We start from the raw sequence: 21,576 nt of genomic DNA on the forward strand, positions 1-21,576 counted from the left end.
ATCCTAAACCGATTTGTCACACAAGGGCCAGGACTGGCCCAAACACAACAAGCCACAACTCACGCTAAAACCGGGTTGTCGCACTCAGCCGTATCTGGCCCACACACAACAATCCACAACTCAAACTACAATTGGCTTGTCGCACACAGGCCGTATCTGGCCCACACATAACAAGCCGCAACTCAAATTAAAACCCGGCTTGTTGCACACAGGCCGTAGCTGGCCCAGACATAACAAGCCGCAACTCAAATTAAAACCGGCTTGTCGCACATGGGCCGTATCTGGCCCACACACAACAAGCCACAACTCACACTAAAAACGGCTTGATGTGTGTGGGCCAGATATGGCCCATATGGCCTTTGACGCCACCGGAACTGAGCCATATGTGACATAGTTGGCCCAGATGAGGCCCGGTAGTGCATGCTATCTGGGGTCTTTCTGTACTTTTGTCTCATATTCACTTTTTAATGTTTAGACATTTTTTGACTCCACAGCAAACAGCAATTTTGCATTTGTCCCAATACTTATACAGGGGACTCTATGTGTGTAAGAGAGAAAAGAAAGTGTGTATGAGTGCCAGTTCTGTTAAATACTAACACTGTCAAGAGATTTTGACGGTAACAGAATTGAGGAAAAACAGGAAATCCTGATTTTCAGCTATTTAAGACACTTTTTACAGAAAATATTATATTGTTATGGACAATAAATACCAAATTATAACAATAATAAAAATATAACTATAAGAAAAACTTTAAACACTTAATACACCTGCATTCCTATAATCCCATATGGCAAAAAAATACACTTTTCTGGCCGAAATATATTTTAAATATATGTTCAATATATTTTGTAGAAAGTAATGCTCATTTGAATATATTTTTGCATTTGGAAATATATTTAGTTTTAACCATCATATATTAACACATTTTTTTAATATTTTAAATGTATTTAAAGGGCAAGCAAATACCAAAATGCAAAAAAGTATTCTTTACCAAAATATATTTTAAATATATGCTAAATACAAATTAAGTATATGTTTACACGTTCGTAACATAAATAAAGTAGATATAGTAGGCTAGATATATTTATTAATGCTTTCAAATGTATTTATTTTTAAAATATATTTAAAAATATACAAAAAATTGTGAAAAATATATATTTTGTAAACATATCGGAAAGTATATTTCCTCAAATATATGTTTTAGACATGTTTGGTATATTTTGAAATATATTTTTGCCGTATGGGAAATAAAAACACAACAACAACAAAAACCTTTAAACTTTACATTTTCAAGCATATTTTATAAATAAGTAGAGCTAATTACAATTCCATTAATAATAGTTTTTATGCTAATTATTTGTATAAGTGAAATATTGTGTTTTGGGCTACTGTTGTTTTCCGTTCGCAGCTCTAAAAAAACTGCATTACCCAGAATGCATCGAGAGCCTATTGGAATTGAGGAAAGACGCATCCAGGACATCGACTCATAAATCGCCTCTCTCCAACAATTATACTAGTTCACGCCGATTTCGCTCATCGGTGGATCATCCTGCAACAAAATTCAAGCATTGACTTTCTTTATTTACATTCAGACTCTCGAATTTATTAACACTGGACGAAAACCTCACATCAAAGAGGATTAGTGTGTAGTCGAAGTAGGTTTTCACGGCTAGCCTTCAGCTACGAAAAACAACAAACCCGGAGAGAGCAGTTTCAATTTTCCTGACAGACAAAACTGCAGATATAAACTCTAAACAGCATTTTCTTTTATTTCCACGGGCGTCGAAAATAACACATATGATGCTTTATAGCTAAAACATCTTTTGTTTTATCGAAAATAGTCTCTTTTTTTAAGGATATTGTCATTTCCTTCGCTAAGCTAGCAACTCCGAACAAAGAAACAAATCCAGCTTTCGTCGCCTCGTCAACTTTTTGGGCCTTTTTCAATCAACGAAACGCACTTTTTAGTGTCATTTGGGTAGAAATGGCCCAACAGAGTAGTGCTCAGGTCGCCAGCTCTCAAAAAGCTCTTATGTTGGAGATGAAGTCGCTGCAGGAAGAACCAGTGGAGGGTTTCAAGATCACATTAGTGGATGAAGCTGATCTCTACAATTGGGAAGTCGCGATATTTGGACCCCCAAACACTCATTACGAGGGGGGTTATTTCAAGGTAAGAGTTTTAACTTTGTAAAAGGGTAAAATTGTTTTATTTTTAGGAACAGATGGCTGGTGATCTAAATTTAGAGACTGAGATTGCGTTGGATAACTGCATCTCTTTATGTGTTTGTTTGCTTTCTTTTTTTATGTTTAGCTATAACTCCATATGTTTGATGGATTTTAAATCCTGATTTGATCGTTTGTGCCCTGTTTTCCACCAGGATTGACTTGATGAGATTGTGGGGGTCTTTGTTTAGGATAATGGGTTGAAAGTGCTCGTTTGTTTGGTCTCTTTGTTCCTCATTGACTCGTGATACTGATGGATATCGGGGAAGTGATTTGTACTACTTTGCGCAAAGTATTATTAGTTAATGTTAAATGTTACAATACTGGATCCCATTAAGATGAAACCCATTGTCCTGGTGGAATCTCAAAGGTCTTTTTTACCTTCTATTGGCCTACATATTTAGGTTAATTTCTACTGTTGCTTTATCATGCAAACCATATGTTATTCATGACCTTACATGCTGTTTATTAAGGTTAGGATCACATTTGACCACCAGTCTGATGTCTTTTGTTTTGTTCTGCATTGTTGTCTTGAATTATTGCAACAATCAATCATTAATAATAAACGTGGTGGTGTAACAACAGAGGATCATTGTAAGGAATCTCATTTCTTTCCACAAGAGCAGATAAACCCGTTCTCCTCCTAATGCTTTATAATTAATGACCTTAATAACGTTTGAGGTGGCATTAAATTATTAAACTTGTTACAAGGTAGTTTCTCTTTGGATTATAGAGGAAGTGCATTGACTGTTTAGAGATTTGAAGTAGGTCACAGACTCATCATGCCTTTGTTTACACCGAGAACACGCGCACACACATACAGTAGATTTAGCAGATACGGCAGCTTCACCGTTTACTGGACTTTCAGGATTTGAGACCCAACTAATAGCAGAAGTGAACTCTGCCTGTTAAAGCCCAAAGGGTCAAGATGAACCAGTGGCTTGTGTGTATTTGCATTGAGCATTGTGGTTCTTTGTTTGAAGCAGAAAATTATTCACACAGTTTGCCTGTTCACAGGAACAATCTCTCCGGGTGTGTGTTGGCACCTTTACAAGAGCGTTTATTCAGAGGATTTCATACCAGCCGAGCCACTGTGGGATATATTGATGAATTTAATTGTAGGAAAATTCACCCAAAATGAAAATTCTTTTATAATTTTCTCATCCTCATGTTGTCATAAATCTGTATGAATATCTTTTTTTCTAATGAACACAAAAGAAGATAGTTTGCTAATTGTAACCATTGACTTCCGTAGTAGGAAAAGCAAGGATGGTCCTGAAAAATGCAAACTTGAAGATGGATTTGCAAGTGCAAGTTTTTAAATAACATCGCACATGTAAACTGTGAAAACCTAATAGGTGATAACAGTGATGTCATGTGCATGTTATGTGTATCTCATCATCAGTAAAGCCGGCTCCATAATTTGTAGTAAATCGCTGTCAGTGTCACCTGCTTTCAGATGGAGTGGCATTTACTACACAGAGCCATATTTCACCGAGATGCTAGACGAAATGGCATATTATCAAAGGTGATTGTCCACGATTATGAATGTGACTGATTTTGCCTAGCTTCTCAGTGAAATATGGCTCTGTTAGGGGTGGGTGGTATGAGCAAAAATTCATATCAAGGTATTTTTCACTCTTCAGCCGGTATAACGGTATTACGGTATGTTGCCATATGAGATAAAACATTTTGGAGTCACACTGTAGTAAACCTTAGTTAAATTACTGGCAAAATTTGTATTTTTAACCTTATGTTACTAATAAGTGAGGGATTAGACATAGACATGATTTTTTATCTTTTCACATTTTTTCCTTTAAAAGTGCCATTGTGTGGATGGGTGCACTCATCTTCTTATGCATATTGTCACTAATATGGGAAGTATGAAAGCATGGAAATTAGTATGGTCATTTGCTGGTAGGCTATGTGCCTTATTACAATGTTACAATGCTACATCCAACAACTTTAAAGCTGTGTGCTGTGTATATCTTGTGTCTATTTATAAATATATAAAAAACAAGAATTTCTTTTTGTTGTTAATATGTAAATATATCTTATGGGAGATGCCATCTCACTTTAAATTATTATTAATCCCTGACCGCATTAATGAATGCAGTTTATTAATACAAGTTAGTTATATTAATAAATGTATTTATTGCATTTAATTTAATTAACCAGCAGATTCACAGTGCCAAAAACACTCCACTCATACGTTTTGATGCGTAAATATGCACTATGTATTGTTTAATAGCCTCTCTAATTAATAAATCTGCATTAAGAAAACGAAATTTACCATTAAAGGCTGTTTTTAATGTGTTTTGTACGTTGCTTACGTTATCCGCTAAAGCACTCTGAAAGCGCTATTAATTTAACCGTAACTCCTCAACCATTTGAGCTATCAAAAAAGGAATGGTTCCTAAAAGAAGATAAATTGCACTTTTTGCCAAATTATGGTTTATTACAGTAATTTCTTGCTTTCCATCCTCCAATCGCTGCTGTTATCTGAAAAGCGCGTGCAGGGCGCAGTAGAGAGCAGATCTGAGTGAAAAGGGAGTAACACCGTTAAACGCCTTTGAAGCAGTGAGGTAAAAAAAACTCCTAAATGTATAACACTGTTGACGCGCTGTTGGTGCCTTGGGACTCGACAGCCTGACTAAGTTGATTTTCAATAAAGCAGTGTTGATTTTGTTCGCTTCTGGGTCCTGGTATGTTTCAGAACCTGGTAATGCTTAGGTAACGTTAAGCCACAGGCTTTTTTCTCGCCAAACTCGCTGTATACAGATCACAACACCTGAAATATAGTCTTTGGCAGGATTGGCGTGCACTATTATGTGCATCCTGTTAAAAAAATGACGATTAAAAATGGATTGAAGTGCGATCAGAGCTTTTCGTTTTGTGTTTCTGTGGACAGCGCATTACGGGAACGGAGGTATGACTTTTAAGACTTCGTTAAACTCCCGCGGGGTCTTAAAAAAATAACATTCATAAAGTTAAATTTAAGTCCTAGGATGAAGATCTGGGCGTTTTAAGGCCATATATATAATTTCTGAAGGTTAGTTTTTTTAACACCCTGCGGGAACCATGATAAGTGCAAAAATAGAATTTAAAATATGTAACGCCGGTATCAACGGTTTTGAAAAATCCATATCATGGCGTGACACAATACCGGTAATTACTATCATACCAGTTTATCGCCCACCCCTAGGCTCTGTGTAGTAAATGCCGCTTCATCTGAAATAGCGCTGAATACGAAAAGACGTAAAACATTGTGTTCATTACCTCAGATTAGATAAATGGTCGGAGAGAAGGCGGTCTCCTGTGGCTGTTCGAGCACATTCAACCCATAGACTGCAGTTCAATATATTGTTTTATTTCCGCTGTCATCAGGAAATTTGTCATTTTCTCTCCCCCTTGCCATTTCTACACATAACATAACCACATAACCTGCAGTACTTATACTCCAAACCAGTCACCTCTTCTTTCGCGCGAAAGGGAAACACGCTATCTGAGTAGGGCTGGGTTTCGATTCAAATTTCAAGAATCGATTCGATTCCGATTCTCAAGATCTTGGATCGATTATCATTGTTCGATTCGATTCAATTCGATCCGATCCGATCTGATCCGATCTTCGAGATTTAGATAAGTGTTTTTGAAAAAAGCCCGAAATGGTGCCAGATAGGGGTGCATGGCATGACCAAAAATCTATTCCATGAGTCATTTTATCAGTATATTTCATGGTATACATGTTTTTCAGTTTTTTGGATTATAAAAATGTGCAGTTATTTGCCACTCACTATAGCTTTTAACTGCTCACCACAGTTTTAAAATATGGACAATTTAAAGTTAATAATGTTAAAGTGAAAATGCCCAGATGATAACAACAGATTAAGTCTTGATAGACAGAATCTTGTTTTTAATTGAGTTATTAATTTTAAAGACTATTGAAGCTATAGTATGCATTGTATTTTGTATTTATGCATACATTACATTAAAAATAGGCAGTATGTAAAATGAACAGGTATAAATTTATGCACAAACCTACAGACAGGATAAATACCTGTATATGAGAGACGGACCTCTTTATAGATATTATGACGGGTGCTATGATGTGATGAAGTCTGTTTTGACGCTCTTTACTTTCTATTACACGTTAACATTTTCGTCTCTTTCTCGTCTTTCTGAACAAAGATGTTTGTACTATAAGCAAATTAGGCGTCAAACTACAGCGCACGTGTCACTGATATAAACGCGAGTTTTGTAATTAGCTTGCTTAAAGTTCAGAAACCTTTACAACTATTAGCATTATTATGTGTAAGAAGAACTCTTTATTTGGCGACCCGTTGCGCGCGCCTCAAGAAACCTCTGCCCGTCAGAGACCGGCTGCATGAGCACAGAGGGAGGGAGGGAGAGAGAGAGAGAGAGTTTCACTGGAGACCCGCGGTGGATTCACTGCATGGCGCTTATTATAAAAATTACACAAATAACTCGTTCATTTGTTATGAGTGGATTATTTTACATGTAGATCGCAGCTTTGAGCGTTTCTAGAGTTTTCAAAACAACGGCTTGCTTAACGTTCCTGACGGCTATGTTCGTTTTGTAATGTCCTTCCACCTCGCGCGCATGCGTAAATTCAATGACGCGGCAAGTTTAAGTTATTAATTATTAAATCGATTCTTTGAGTTACGGATCGATCTTTAGAGATTAACATGAAAATCGATTCAGAATCGGTGAATCGATTTTTTCAACACAGCCCTATATCTGAGGTCACATACAGGGCATGAGACTACATTGCGCATGCCATGAACCATTGAACCGTGCGGCACACACGCGCTCCGAACCGAGACAAGCGAACCGAACGGTTCGGAATTTTTTCATGGACCGTGCCACCCCTAGTCATTATGCATCTCGTCAGTGAAGCCGGTTCCATGATTAGAAGTAAATCGGCATCAGCTGCTTTCAGATGGAGCGGCATTTGCTACGCAAAGCTGTAGTTCACTGACAATCGGGGAAATTTTGCATTAATTATTGCGGACGTATCGCCTGTTATATGTATGCAATATGGCCCTGCTTGACGGTGAACTACAGCTTTGTGTAGTAAATGCTGCTCCATCTGAAAAGCAGGTGATGGAGATTTACTCTTAATCAAGGAACTGACTTTACTGTCAAGATGCGCATGATATTGTATGCGAATTATCGCACATCCCTACTGCCTACTTGTGGTCTGCATGTGTAATTGCACGTTGAAGCGGATGCCGCCTCATAAGTATGAATGAAAACTGATGTAGGACTTACGCACAACTATAATGACTGCTTTAAAGTAGCATCGCCATCAACTGGCCCTACACACATAATAAAGCATTGCTGTCGCTCCTTTGATTTTTAAGAAAGTAATTTTTTACGACATTGCTGTCATGTTAATTTATTTGGTTAAGTATACTTTAGTTTTTAAGTTTAGCACATTGTTGATGTTAATTACATTATAATGAAAATAAAAAAATTATACATGCTGCCAGACCCCAGAAATGAGAAAGCTAAAAGCAACTCATCACACTGTATTTTTGATATAAGTTTGCTGAAACAAAAACTGTGATAGCTTCTTGTAAAGAACAAACAGGAACTGGGAAGCCGTTCTCTGAGAATCTACTTCCGCTCACATCTGATGCAGTGGTGAGACATACAGCTCAATTTACATCTCTTAGTGTTATAATTATTTGTTATTTTTTTGCTTGATTCACATTTAGTTTATGGGTAAGAGCAGTTTAGATATTTTGCCTAGCATCTCTTGTTACGTTTCATGAAAACAAAAGGGGGTTTGGTGCATCATAAGGACGAGAAAGGACAGGATAGATTTTTTGGGGGAGAAATAATCCTTTAAAACAACTATACTCACTTAAATACTCCATGCCAGTAGTCACATCCTGCAGTAGTAGCTCAAAATGTTTAAATTTCCTAATATTTGCCATGAGATTTGAAAATAATTAGGTCTGTATTGAATTGAGATGGAGGGCATATGTCTTGCGTAACAAAGGATTAACCTAGTTGTTTTTGTGCCAAAAAATTACTTGTCCCATTTCCTGGTTTCCCAGCCTGGAGTGCATTTGTGTTCGTTCTCTTCGATTTTCTTTTTACATCTGCACCGTTCTCTTCAAAGTGATGTGTCTTTAGTCCAATTAAGACCAGCTGTCTTGAGTTCACACTTCTAAAGCTGTTGTATATAAGACATTTCTGCCTTGTACTGCTTTATGCCACTGTGATGTTTTGAGAAGTTGGGTTGGGTTGTTGCCCCGCTCAACAGCACAAGTTTAGAGTTCCCTTACAGGCTGTTTTGCATATAGATGATAATGAGCAGTAAATGCATAACTACATTTTATTAAGCCAATACACAGAATAGGCATGGATATGTACTGAAGTACAATAGATATAGAGTAAAGGCCAATTTATACTTCTGGTTGCGTTAAGTGTACGACGTAGCCTCACATAGAGACACGTGTGATGCGCAACTTTCTAAAAATTTAACAACGTGTATATCGGACAGTTCATTGTAGGGCTGTCACTTTTTATTCGATATTCGAATATGCATTCGAACATGACGTGAAATATCCGTATTCGAACTATAAATAAACCATCCGGTTTTTTAAATGCCATGTGTAGCGCATTTTTTACAGTAACACCTCGTAATAGGAAGGAGGCTGAGAGTGAGACCGACGACTGCAACTGCGCAAGAGAGGGAATCAAATGGGACTAAAATGAACCTCATGTGCATGTCAAGATAGAATTATAGTTTGTATATAAAATTACATATTGTTTATAGTGCTAAATATTATAGCAGAATAAAAAGCTTGTGTTAATACGTTCGCATTATGAAATTAGCATGTATGAAGATAATTTCATCATTTTTACAACGCAATGTAAAGCTTTATATTAAACAACAGCATTTGTCTTGTAAACGGATTTGAAATGATCATGTGCTGACTGTCGCGCGTCACATAGACGACAGAGTCAAGTGAGATCTGATTAACTCATCTATAAGTTTAATTTCATCTCAAGTATCAAAGGGTTTGTGCTCTCTATCATTGAAAACGGGCAAGCAAACAGCACGCGCAGGGTTAATGTACTTTAGATTGACGGCTCACAAACGCGGGGGATAGGCTTTGTATAAGTGTGCTTGTTGTCAATGACAGTTCTGGTCACAAACACGCTCAAGCGCGGGATATGTGTGCTTGTCAATGATGGGCATTAAATCCGCGAAATTCCGCGGAGTTTTCTGCCGAAATCTGCGGGCGCGAATTCCGTTTGCGTCTGCCTATATACTCCTGCTGCTATTTAAGTTGTCACGTTATTGTTTGTAACTGTTCTGAATCATTTTTTTTTTATATATATATAAGTTTGTTATTCATAAGTTGATAACCTGCTGTTTCAAACATTAAGTAAAAAGTAATCCAGACAACCCTGTGTATGACTGTCACTGTTAATAATTTTGTGATTGAATCTCCATTACGGTGGGTTTTTGATGCGCGTGGGGGGAGGCGCCTAGATATTCGAATATATTCGGATACATTGCATGATATTCGAAATCCGTTCGAATTAGATTTTTCTCAAAAGTGACAGCCCTAGTTCATTGCGATACGATACATTATTGATTGTCTTTGCCAGCGATGCAATATTTGCAGATACATCAAAAGTTTCTTTGATGCAATTATGATTCGATTCTAAACAATAACTTTATCGACACTTTAATATTACGTGCCTAGTTAAGCAGTTACATTTTTACACGAATGCAACCAAAATATATAACATGAATGTTTAATTAAATTCTTTAAAAAAGGCACCATCTCTGCCCCAATTAAAGGTGCAGTGTGTAATTTTTAGAAGGATCTCTTGACAAAAATGCAAAATAATATACAAAACTATATGATCATGGGTGTATAAAGACCTTTTATAATGAACCGATATGTTTTTATTACCTTAGAATGAGATGTTTTTATCTACATATACACCGAGGGTCCCCTTACATGGAAGTCGCCATTTTGTGCAGCCATGTTTCTACAGAAGCCCTTACTGGACAAACCCTTTTTTTTTACCAAGTTGTCTCCGACGATGACATGTTTGTCCCGTGGCGGCTTACGTAGCTTATCTATGCGTTTCAAAAGTGACGGGTGAGCAGTGGACTAAGCCATTGGTTGCAATGCGCAACCTTACCACTAGATGGCACAAAAATGTACACACTGCATCGATTTTTCGATTAATCGTTTTTTTTAAACGTGGTTGATTAAAAATCGATTCTCAAAGAGCAGAATCGATTTTTTTTTCCCATATTTATTTTCGCAAACATTGAACGGAGGAATGGAAGCATTTTAGATTTCGCAAGCAAGACGTGTTGTGGCTTTTAATTTCTTTTTATTAATTACCCACTTGTAAACTGTTGTTCACTGTTCTTTTTTATTAACATAGTACGTGTATTAAATCTATATTCATTGAGTTAAATCGAGAATCGAGTATAAAAACCTACCCGAGAACCGGAATCGAAAATTTAATCGGAATCGAATCGATTTGATAGCTTGTGAATCGAAATCGAATCGATCTGGAACATCTGAATCGATACCCAGCCCTATTTTTAGACATTTACAGCAACAAACTAAAAATTACACTTTTTTTATATATGAAATAATGAGGGAAGAAGTTACATAAAATCAAGCTTATGATGGCAACATTTAAGGTCTTTAGCGTTTCAGCTGCTGTTTCAGGTGCTGGCTTTTTCCAAAATACAAAATATTTCCAAACCCACGATTTGTGTCCAATAGCAGTCACAACGTCTTCTGCCTCTTTCTGTGTTTTTGCTGCTACAACCACTTTGCATTCACTTGCTGACACTAGCACACGACATTTTTTTGGAGGAAATGCGTAGATTGACTTTACGTCAAGTTATGAGGATGCACAGAATGTCAAAATAAAGGTACCTCATATAAATATTTTATGTGTGGCGTCTACGGTTTTTTTCGAAATTTGATCCATATTGATGTATTTTTACACCCCTACAACCTGTCAATTTTACACATGCTGCAAACACTATAATTGTTATGCCTAAATCCCTCCCCAAAAAATTTGAAAAACAAAGGTGGGCCAAGTTGACGTGCGATATTTGCCAAATCAAGCTGCATCAAAAGTAGCTTTATATTTCCCTTATCCCTGCTGATGTTTCTGCAACAAAGTACATAACAAGCTGCTGCTTCTTCGGCTTTTGCCTTAATACTGTAACATGCCCGACTACACTGCCTACTAGGGATCTGCATGTGTACTTCCACGTTGACAGCGACACAGAACTATAAATTTAAAAACTGACGGGTAGTGTTAGGCCTTACACAGAAGTATGAATCAGCCATGTTATTTCAGACTGTTCTGATCTGTTTGTTTTTGTCCTGTTTTTTTTAGGCTCGTATTAAGTTCCCCATCGATTATCCGTATTCACCACCCACGTTTCGATTCCTAACCAAAATGTGGCACCCTAACATCTATGAGGTAAGATCTTTTCAGCCAATCACACTGTATAATGAAACACGTAAGTTACGTGTCTGGAGCAAATAACAAATGCAAACATTGAGATTTTGGTTAATGCCGCTCTGATCAGCTTAAAGTTTAAATCAGTGGATTTATTGAGCTCTGTAATGTTACCAGGAAACGCAAAGAGGCGTGGTTCACCAACATGCAGTTAAGACCTGTTTGTGCCCTGGAAAGTATTAGGTCATGTTGTGTGCGCTTGACATGAGAGATGGATAACATGTCAAAGGCAGCTTTACAAATCTAAGCCAAACATTGTATTAAAGTGTAATGATATACAGTTGACTAAAATGGATTTAAGTCTTTTTAGATTACAATAATGTTGATACCTTTGACTGTTGTTATTAACACATTATTCCCAACTGCTAAATATTGTTATGAGAAGTGCAGATACAAAACCCAACAAGTGTACCAGTTTTTGATCACTCTTAAATTCTTAATTTTGATGTCAAACTCTGCACGTGTCCGGTGTGAACAAGATGTATATGGTAGCCACTGCCCACTAGACAGACAACGTAACATCTTTCAAATCATTGAAATACTGTAGATGTCACAGGTCTGTTTACTGCAGTAGCAGTTTTAACATAAAGTGGCATGGCATCTTATGCACAGAAGTCACTGGCACGTGCCACAATGTTTAGTGGCACTTCCGGTTTCCATTGGCTCGTACCAGTGGCTCGTAGGCATGGGCCGATTACCGGTTTCAAGGTATACCGAGGTTTAAAACAGTCAAGGTTTCAAAACCACTTAAATGTTCTGTGATACCGTCTCCAAGGTATGAGCTGTGCTTATACAAAATTCATTAAATCATGAAGTCATGTGATTGATTTGATGTTTACATTTAATATACATTACGAAAATATTATATGTGTTGAAAGCATATTATAATTTAAAGGCTTTATTGTACCTGGCTTTTGAAAATAACACATTTAAGTGTTGCAATGGCAAAACCGCAACACCGTGAAACCGTGGTATTTTTGCTAAAGGTTATCATACCGCCAGAATCTTATACCGGCCCATGCCTAGTGGCTCGTCGAGTGGCACTTCCACTGTCCAGTGGCACTGGCTTAAGATGCCATGCCACTTAATGTTAAAACCCCTTCTTGTTTACTGTTGGTGCTGTTATTTAGCTTTTACTGTTGTTTTAATAAAAAATACAAATAATAAACTCACTAGACTATAGAAAATAGCTCAGATTCACTTATAACGTTTTTGGGAACTATATTGTAGTACATATTGGCACTATCTCCGGCCCCCCAGTTTGAGAACCACTGCCTTAATGTATGTGTTTTTTTTTAACTTTGGCTTTAAAATAGACAGTTTTGACCAGGTTTTAACTTTTTAATAGTATTTGTTCAAATGGTATCAGCCATAAAATATCTGTGCATCCCTTACTGTGATATAAAAAAAAACCATGTAACAATATGATGATTTTGCTCGGCTTATGTGCCAGTGTTTTTCCTCGCATTGGATTTAAATGCAGCACATGCATAAGGACTTTCACAGTCCAGGCATGTTTTTCAGTGTTCTCCAGAAGCCGTCCTTCAGTCCTGACAGCCTGTTTCTCCTTATTTCACTTTCACATATCTCTGTGTCAGGCTCTTGAGTGATGGTGATGGCTCACAGGAAGAGTTATGATACTATGAGTGATTAATCTGTGGATGTTTTCACAGAACGGCGATGTTTGTATCTCCATTCTTCATCCTCCAGTAGATGATCCACAGAGCGGAGAACTTCCCTCAGAGAGGTGGAACCCCACACAGAACGTCAGGTATGGTTTCATGTCTAATTCACATTTGACCAAACCTGCAAAACTTAACCAATCCCACGACTGGTTCCTCCTTCAATACATGCATCGTTCAAGCCTGGTTATCTTTTTTTAATGATGTTTTGAGGATAACCTGTGCATCTGGGATTTGTGTAAAGACAGCATTGTTTGTGGTGTGAAAATGAATTTTCCTTCAGGTATCAGTAGACGTTTATCCACCAGTGGCTGTCACAAAGAGTGATTATTTATTTTGCCCTAACAGAATGGCAGGTCGCTTTAATGTTGAGGAGTTTTCCGGTTGCTTGCTTTTCATAGAAAATATCTCTGTGGACATCTCAGTGTTTTTGTTTCTCATGTACAGTCTGGTTTCCTGTTTCACTGGGCATTGTGGGCTCAGGGGAAAAGCTTACGTCTTCCAGGAAGATCTTGTTAATCATTTCTGTTGTTGAAGACACCTGTCGCTGTACACTGAGAGATGGGTGTATTTGCAGTCAAGATCGACTGGTGCATGTTTTACAGTGTCACGCAGTATCTACATTGTGCCCCTAAATTGTATTATGAAATTATGCATGAAGTATTTGGATATAAGATTAAGGTCTAAACTTACTATAACCATTATTTTAAGAGGATTTAAAAAATATTTTCTAATGAATTATTTAAATTTTTTAGATTATCATTATCAAAAATTATCATTACCGCAACATGATATTACATTATGTGCATTTACAAACTCCTGTTTCGGTAATGAGAACTAAAAAGTTGTCTAGGTACTATGACAAACAAAACTTCAGCTTTTATCTGGAGAGAAAAAATAAGAACTGCTTACCTGGTAGCCATCTTGAGTGTCACAGTCAATTATGTCCCTTACAACTTTTTTTTTTTTTTTTAGAAAATATAATAGAAATTTTTTTTATGATAAATATTGCCATGTCAAAGAACCCAAATCCAGTCATGGACACGTTGTGGTAATGAAAACTTCCCCTTAAATGTGAAAAAAAAATTGGTTTATGATGTCATTTGAAATCTTTGCAAAGTAGGACGTGAAGAGATGTTTGTAACTGTATGCTTCTTATTTTGATACTCTTACTTTGCATTTACTTTTTTATCAAAATGTTTCATGACAACTGATCTCTTGAACAAATGCCTCGTCGAAAATAACAAATGTTTTGGTTTCCTAGGTAATCTATGTTTTGTTTATTTTGCTTGTTATATAAATAAACTACGTTTAAAGAGCTTTGTTGTTATTTATTTTTAGCTGAGTTTACCGGAAATTACATGCAGACCACGACAGCCGCTTGTTTATGTTGTTACTGCTGAAACCGTCTATAGGTGTTATAAATATGTATATTTATGTGTTTTGATGGTAGATATTAAAGCAACACCAAAGAGTTTTTTTTTTACCTTAAAATAACGTTTCCAAAAAAGTTTCGCTTTGCAGCCCTCTATCGGCCAAAACTGCACTAAATACGTTTCCAACCGTCGGGTCGCGGTCCTGTAGTTCGAGTGAAAACTACAAAAACTTGCTTTACAGCAGTGGAGCATACTCGGCAGGTACATATAAAAGACCATTACCTAGCGTTAATGCAGCTTTTCAGTTGTCATCATGGTGGAGCCTACAAAGAAAAGCAAGGGTTTAATTTCGGAGGAGGCGAAGAGTTATTTACGACAGTGGTAATGGACAATTCCGCTTCCAACCTGTAGGGGGAGCAAAGAGCAAAAACTCTTTAGTGTTGCTTTAAAATAATTTTAAAAAGATCAATGCATTTGAATGTTAGCAAGGAAAAATAGTTTTATCGGAAGCTGGGTTTACATCCAAATGTGTAGCAAATCTTTTTAAAAAGTGCGTAAAATGAAAAACAAAGAAATGCGAATTAGGTGCTTTTCCATCAAGTTGTTTCAGTGAATGACGGTGGTATTAGTAACCAACCGTAAATAAAAGGCATGCTTAGAAAATGGAGACAGGCCTGCATTTAGTTACGAATGGGCAAGTTATAAATTTACTAGCAGTGCAGTTTATAATTGCAGCATTTTTGATGCAGGCACTAGCAGGAAAGGCATAAGGACGTTGTCGAGCCTCATATATGGTTAAGACAACGACAGCTGATAAAGCTAGACGATCTGTCACTTGGGTTTAATGTTCGCTACGTCGAACATTTTTTTTTTTTGCGTATTATGGGATTTTTATTTAAAATTCGTTTCTGATGCAATACTTCAAAATGTGCATAAAATCAGGGTGATGGAAACCCAGCTTGAAAGACTGATTTTTATCTCCTACATGTTAACCTAATGATAAAAACTCAAATGTGACTGTTTGCCCATACCACAATGGTCCATAATCTATCATACATCACTGGTGTGGCCATGAAAGCATTAACTGTAAAATCTTCTTCACCGAGCATCTCTGGGAAAGATCAGCATTAAAATAATTCATTTATAACTGTGTGTGTGTTTCAGAACGATCCTGTTGAGTGTCATCTCTCTGCTGAATGAACCAAACACATTTTCTCCTGCTAACGTCGACGCCTCCGTCATGTACCGCAAATGGAGAGACAGTAAAGGAAAAGACAGGGAATACGCAGAGATCATTAGGTAAATGGAAATGATGATTTATGATGAATAATGAAATATTAAAATGCACATCATAATTTTTCAATATGTTATAAGAAACGTATTGTTACTCGCAATGCAAAACATTTATGCATTATGTGACTTGCGTCTGTACATTTAGTTTTTTGTGATGTTATGACCATATATTTACTTGTTCATATGCAAAAGGTAGACCAATCATAACAGATATTATTTCCATAGAATTTTATAGCCAGTTTAATTCTATATAAGGGTGTAAAGTAGTCATGTTAAAACTAAATAATGTATTCGGTGCAAGAAGACCTGACTAACATTTATAAGGATGCCAGGGAAGAAAACATCCCTTTATGCCCTTTAACAGACCCCCTTAAGGTTAAGCTTCGTGATTGGAGCTGGATATTTATTATATGTTGACAGCGCTATTAACCTGGAGTAAAGACTTTGCTGATTGAAAAAGATTTTGATTTCTTTTCTGGATCAGTGGTGCCCTCCTGTGGTTGAAACACAAGTGATGTATTTATGTCCTATTATTAACACTGGCTCTCACACTATTGCATCATCACATTTCTTTCATTCCCAGTTATTTTTTCTTATTATGTAAAATGTCTATTCACCCTATAACTTGAAGCGAATGATGTAGTAGAAATTAGAAAGAATTATGGTAGGTGTTTCAACATGTAAATAAACCTATAAGGTTATTCTGAGTGTTTGTGCCATGCATTTATATTTCTGCATGTGGCAGATGCTTTCATCCAAAGCATCATATCTAAAGCAAACTCAATTCAGTATGACAGCTTTTGCATTACTATTGCATTGCTCTCGAGCTGCATGAACACTTATGCGGTTAATTACCAAGGACGTCAGTTGTGACGAATTGGTTAGTCTCATACAAACACGTGTAAGGTTTTAGTTTTAAAGCGATATGATAGATACATATGTAAACAATTATTTACAGTGCTCGCTTGCAATGCCTGCATAATGTATTTTACTATAAGCAATCCTTTAATGTTGTGTAACCGTGTTTGTGTGCGTGTCTGTTACAGGAAACAGGTTTTAGCCACTAAAGCAGAGGCAGAACGGGACGGTGTTAAAGTTCCCACCACGCTGGCGGAGTATTGCGTGCCTCCACGTGTCCCCGCGCTGGACGAGGGCTCTGACCTGTTATACGACGATTACTATGACGACGAAGACATAGAGGATGAGGATGGCGAGGACTGTTGCTATGATGAAGATGACTCTGGCAATGAGGAGTCATGACGACATTCCCATTATCACATTCATCCTTGTCTCATCAGCATCATTTCAGAAGTCGAAACGTTACGGCATGCGCCCCGCATTAACATTCTCTCCGATGACCCTTTACTTTGAACTTTTAATTTTTTTTATTTTTTATTAAAGCATTATGCTGTTTTTTGTCAGTGTCATATTGTGCTGGCATTCAGCTTTACTCCAAAATCCTCTACTTTTTTTTGCTTTATTCTCTCTTTTTGTTTCTTAAAAAAAAAAAGGGAGCATGTGCGTTTTAAAACGTCAGGCAGTCGACGCATTGATAGCGTTTATAATCACTTTGTTTACTGTTTTGCTTTCAGCGCATACGAATGGTCCAGCAATACAGAGTTAATGAAGTTTAGGGTCAAGTTTGCTCGGTTTTGTTCCCCCTTTAGGAAATACGTTTGAGAAAGCCCTGAGGAAAAATACAAGCATGATACATTGATAAAACCTTGCTTGCATTGTAAAATATTGAAAAGGTTTGCAATGCAATATTTAACTTGTATAGTAAATTATTGAAATGATGTTTTTTCTCCGTACCAAGCTATAGAACCTTATCAGAAATGGATGTAATCAGATTTACTGGTTGGGGTTGTTAATGGATGTGTTTAATAGTAGCAAAATGTTATTTAATCTGCTATGGGGGATTTATTCATAGATGTACGTTTGTGTTTTTTTAAAGAAATGCCCTAAATTTGGGATTTAGGGTAACTCTTAAATGACTGTTGCTTCGTTCGTTTTGTTTTTATCGCTCCTTGAAATGATGGCACGTCTTGAATCGTGATGTCACAATCGAATCTTTCCTTTCACGCTGACTGGAGGCGTCCTATTCTCGCTTTTTTCAGTTTCAACTCATACCGACTGACTCTCAGGATAAACCAATCGAGACAAAGAAATCCCACAAAGAAAAAAGTATTTCTCTTCCCACCTGCAAGTCATCCATCTTTGCAAAGTCGTTTTGAGGACAATTTCCAACCGTATCCCAGGAGGCTGCGATGCACACAAGGAGATTTGTCAATTAAATTGAACTGTATGTATTTTTACGGTTTGTTGGCATATTTAAAACTGAATAAAGATCTTTATTAGAATTACGTTTGGTTTATTTTGAGAGCATTGGAAAATTAAGGTTGCTTAGTGTTTCTGGGGCTCATTTAAAAGGAGTTTGGTCACTATTGTAGAAATGTTTTTGTATTCATTGAGCAGTAATGTTAAAAGTAGGCAAATATTCGTGCATGATATTCGATATAAACGTGGCAATATATTTGACCACCTAAAATGGTGTCTGTTTGGTATCTACAGATACAGATAGTTTTGCTTTTTACTTCTAGAAATCCTAGAAGTTTTTTGCTTATTTTGAATGCCATGATATAATCTGCCCGCCTCATTGATCTGCTGATGTCCGATAGTGGGAAAAAATGCTTTTAGCTACAGATATATATCGGTGCATCCTTATTTAAAGTACATTTTATAGCACAATAGACTTTTTATGAACTAAGTCTGCTGTTTCACCTGAAGTTAGAGATACAAATGAGCGTTAGGAGTGATAAAAATAAGCAAAGGTGGCATAGCTCATATCGTCTGGTCTAGAAAAAATTACTTCAAACTGAAATCCAACAAGTTATTTTTGGGCACATTCTGAGACATTGAGATCTTTTTTCAAACTTGATACGTGTGCAATTACTGATGAGAGCCAATTGGGCTTTGTTTTTGTTATTTTGCAGTAAATTGGACGTAATCGTTTGATTGCAATGCACGGATTTTTGCTACTATTTATAAAAAGAAGCACATCTGGAGCATTCAGGGTCTCCTTCAGGCGTTCCAAAGTGCAGTTGTCTTACTCTGTTGCCATGCCAACGATCCGGCTGGCATTGAGGGTTTGCCTGGAAACACTGTACTCGCTGCTCATTCAGATAAACTCACAGACTACATAATAGATACAGAGATGAGGAGCTTCACTGAGATACGGTTACAGATCTGGTAAAGCTTATAGACAAGAAGGAAACTGTAATCTGTCTGAAAATGTATTAAGACATTTCAACAGTATAATGAAACAATATATAAATCTGTACATTAGTTGATTAAAAAACATCTTTTCAGATTTAGAATAATTTAGAATATGGAGATTGTTAATTGTTCTACATTAATGCAGATCTGTATACAGTAAATGTACAAGGACATTACAAGCAGTTTTATATTGCTTTTTTGTGGCTCTAGCTACTAACCTCTTTGGGAAGCACAGCAATAAAAAAAAATGTTTTGCTTAAATGTGAATTTTTTTATTGCAATCAAAAAAGATGTAAGATACAGCAAACAACAAAAAAACTTTTTTTTCAAGTACTACACAAGATAATAAACATAAGAAACCATCATACAACATAAGTACAAGGAATGTAAATTAAATTCACATATAGATAATAAAGGGGGGAAAGAAAGAAATAAAAGAGAGAGGGCATAAATAAAGTAAACCATTGAATATGTTACAAATTTTATTTAGTTTATAGCTTTCTTAACAGATGTCAAAATTGTATGTAAATGAAATTCTTTTTTGGAGACATAGAAGTGGGGTTTATTTTTTTGTACATTTTCATATTCATAAATGTTACTTTGTAGTAAATAAAAGAAGAATTAAAAGCTTTCTTGTCAACAAAATACAAAAAGAATGTTTCTATGATGCGGTTTCCTGTACAGGGATTAGCTTAAACCAAGACTAGGCCTTAGTAAAATTAGGATATTTAGGTAATTTTTAAAAGCATCATTTATAAAAAAACATTACTGGTGTGCAACTTGAGACATAACTACCGCACTGATATATTTTATGATATGTTAGAGCACATTCTTTTGGGTCAAGACAACACTAACATTTAAGTTAGTCTGAGACTAAGCTTAGGCCCTGTCTGTGAAACTACCCCTATAAATAAAAAAAATTTGAAAAATATTTTGGACAATTAGTAACTCAATATCACTCCAAAAAGACTTTGTTAAAGGACAGTCTCAAAACATATATCTAATATATATATATATATATATATATATATATATATATATATATATATATATATATATATATATATATATATATATATATATATATATATATATACATAAATATAATAGATAATATGCCTATATAAAAGTCTTAACTATGGATTAGCAAAGTTAATAAGAGAAATAAGAATTGAAACATCTAAGTATCCCTGATAACAGTCATGACATCATCATAATGATGACTGGAGAAAGTTTCCATTGAATAATCTAACTTAAGTTTTATTTATATCAGGGCACATACCTTAAATTCCTGCTTACAAAAATATTTCAAATATTTAAATTGTTATTGCCCAGGAAAGAAGATGGGTTAATACTGCAATTCCTTTAACCCAACAGCTATTACAAACATATTGGTTTTTCACAACTGCAAAAACATATTTTTTGAAACTATTCCCCACTTTCTCAAAGACAAAATCAAATCTTCAACTACATTCACAGAACCTCTGACTTATCTGTTTCATCTGTTCTCAAAATCAAACAATGCTTTGAGAAGACACAACCAGTCAATATATGAAGAGTTTGGTTCCTAAACATCTGTTTTTAATTCATATCAACCTGCAGTTGGTTTGTTTTGATTCAAGCCTTCCTAACTAAAAAATACAGCTAACTAGCACAATAAAAAACTATAAAAACATAACATAATAATAAACATATTTTGAAAGAAAAAACATGTAAAAACTGAGTTATCTGGTTTTGGAACCTAACTCTTCATATAAAACACTACAGAGCATTTATTTGACACTACATTAAAAAATGCATAACACAGCATCCAGGGCGTCTGGTTGCAGAAAAATACATATTGTATATAACTACACTTTTTTGCACAAATGGCTAGTTTAGTGAATATTAGGGGTGTTTCTCAATATGCTTCTTCGTCTCCTCATTCCTATGTCCTGCATCATACGACCTGCAAGGACAGAAGTGCAGAAGTGTTTTATCAACTAAATCTCCTCCCCCCTTCACATGTCTTTGAGCATGTTGGTATTAATCATTAAATTATTGTAAATGTAGACTCGTTTCAGACAGTATATTTAATATTTATGTATAGAGCACCGATCTATAAACTCTAAAAATGGCTGGGTTATTTTTGACCCATAATGGGTAAATATTGGACAGAACACATGCTGGG

General features: G+C 36.1%; 1 protein-coding gene across 1 annotated transcript; it reads left to right on the top strand.

Moving 5' to 3' along the window:
- The first annotated feature begins 1,444 nt into the window (after window positions 1-1,444).
- cdc34b (cell division cycle 34 homolog (S. cerevisiae) b) lies at window positions 1,445-18,490 on the top strand. The gene is made up of 5 exons (XM_065276792.2): window positions 1,445-2,171; window positions 11,654-11,740; window positions 13,453-13,550; window positions 16,002-16,136; window positions 17,177-18,490. The coding sequence occupies exons 1-5, from the start codon at window positions 1,986-1,988 to the stop codon at window positions 17,388-17,390; spliced, it is 720 nt and encodes a 239-aa protein (XP_065132864.1). The 5' UTR covers window positions 1,445-1,985; the 3' UTR covers window positions 17,391-18,490.
- Window positions 18,491-21,576: the final 3,086 nt, after the last annotated feature.

Source organism: Paramisgurnus dabryanus, chromosome 6 (genome assembly GCF_030506205.2).
Source record: "Paramisgurnus dabryanus chromosome 6, PD_genome_1.1, whole genome shotgun sequence".
In the NCBI taxonomy this organism is placed as follows: domain Eukaryota; kingdom Metazoa; phylum Chordata; class Actinopteri; order Cypriniformes; family Cobitidae; genus Paramisgurnus; species Paramisgurnus dabryanus.

Excerpts from the sequence above, each read along its gene's own strand:
- cdc34b (XM_065276792.2), top strand. The coding sequence starts at position 1,986 with ATGGCCCAACAGAGTAGTGCTCAGGTCGCCAGCTCTCAAAAAGCTCTT. Across the intron at positions 2,172-11,653 it reads ACGAGGGGGGTTATTTCAAG|GCTCGTATTAAGTTCCCCAT; the intron begins GTAAGAGTTTTA and ends TGTTTTTTTTAG. Across the intron at positions 16,137-17,176 it reads GAATACGCAGAGATCATTAG|GAAACAGGTTTTAGCCACTA; the intron begins GTAAATGGAAAT and ends TGTCTGTTACAG.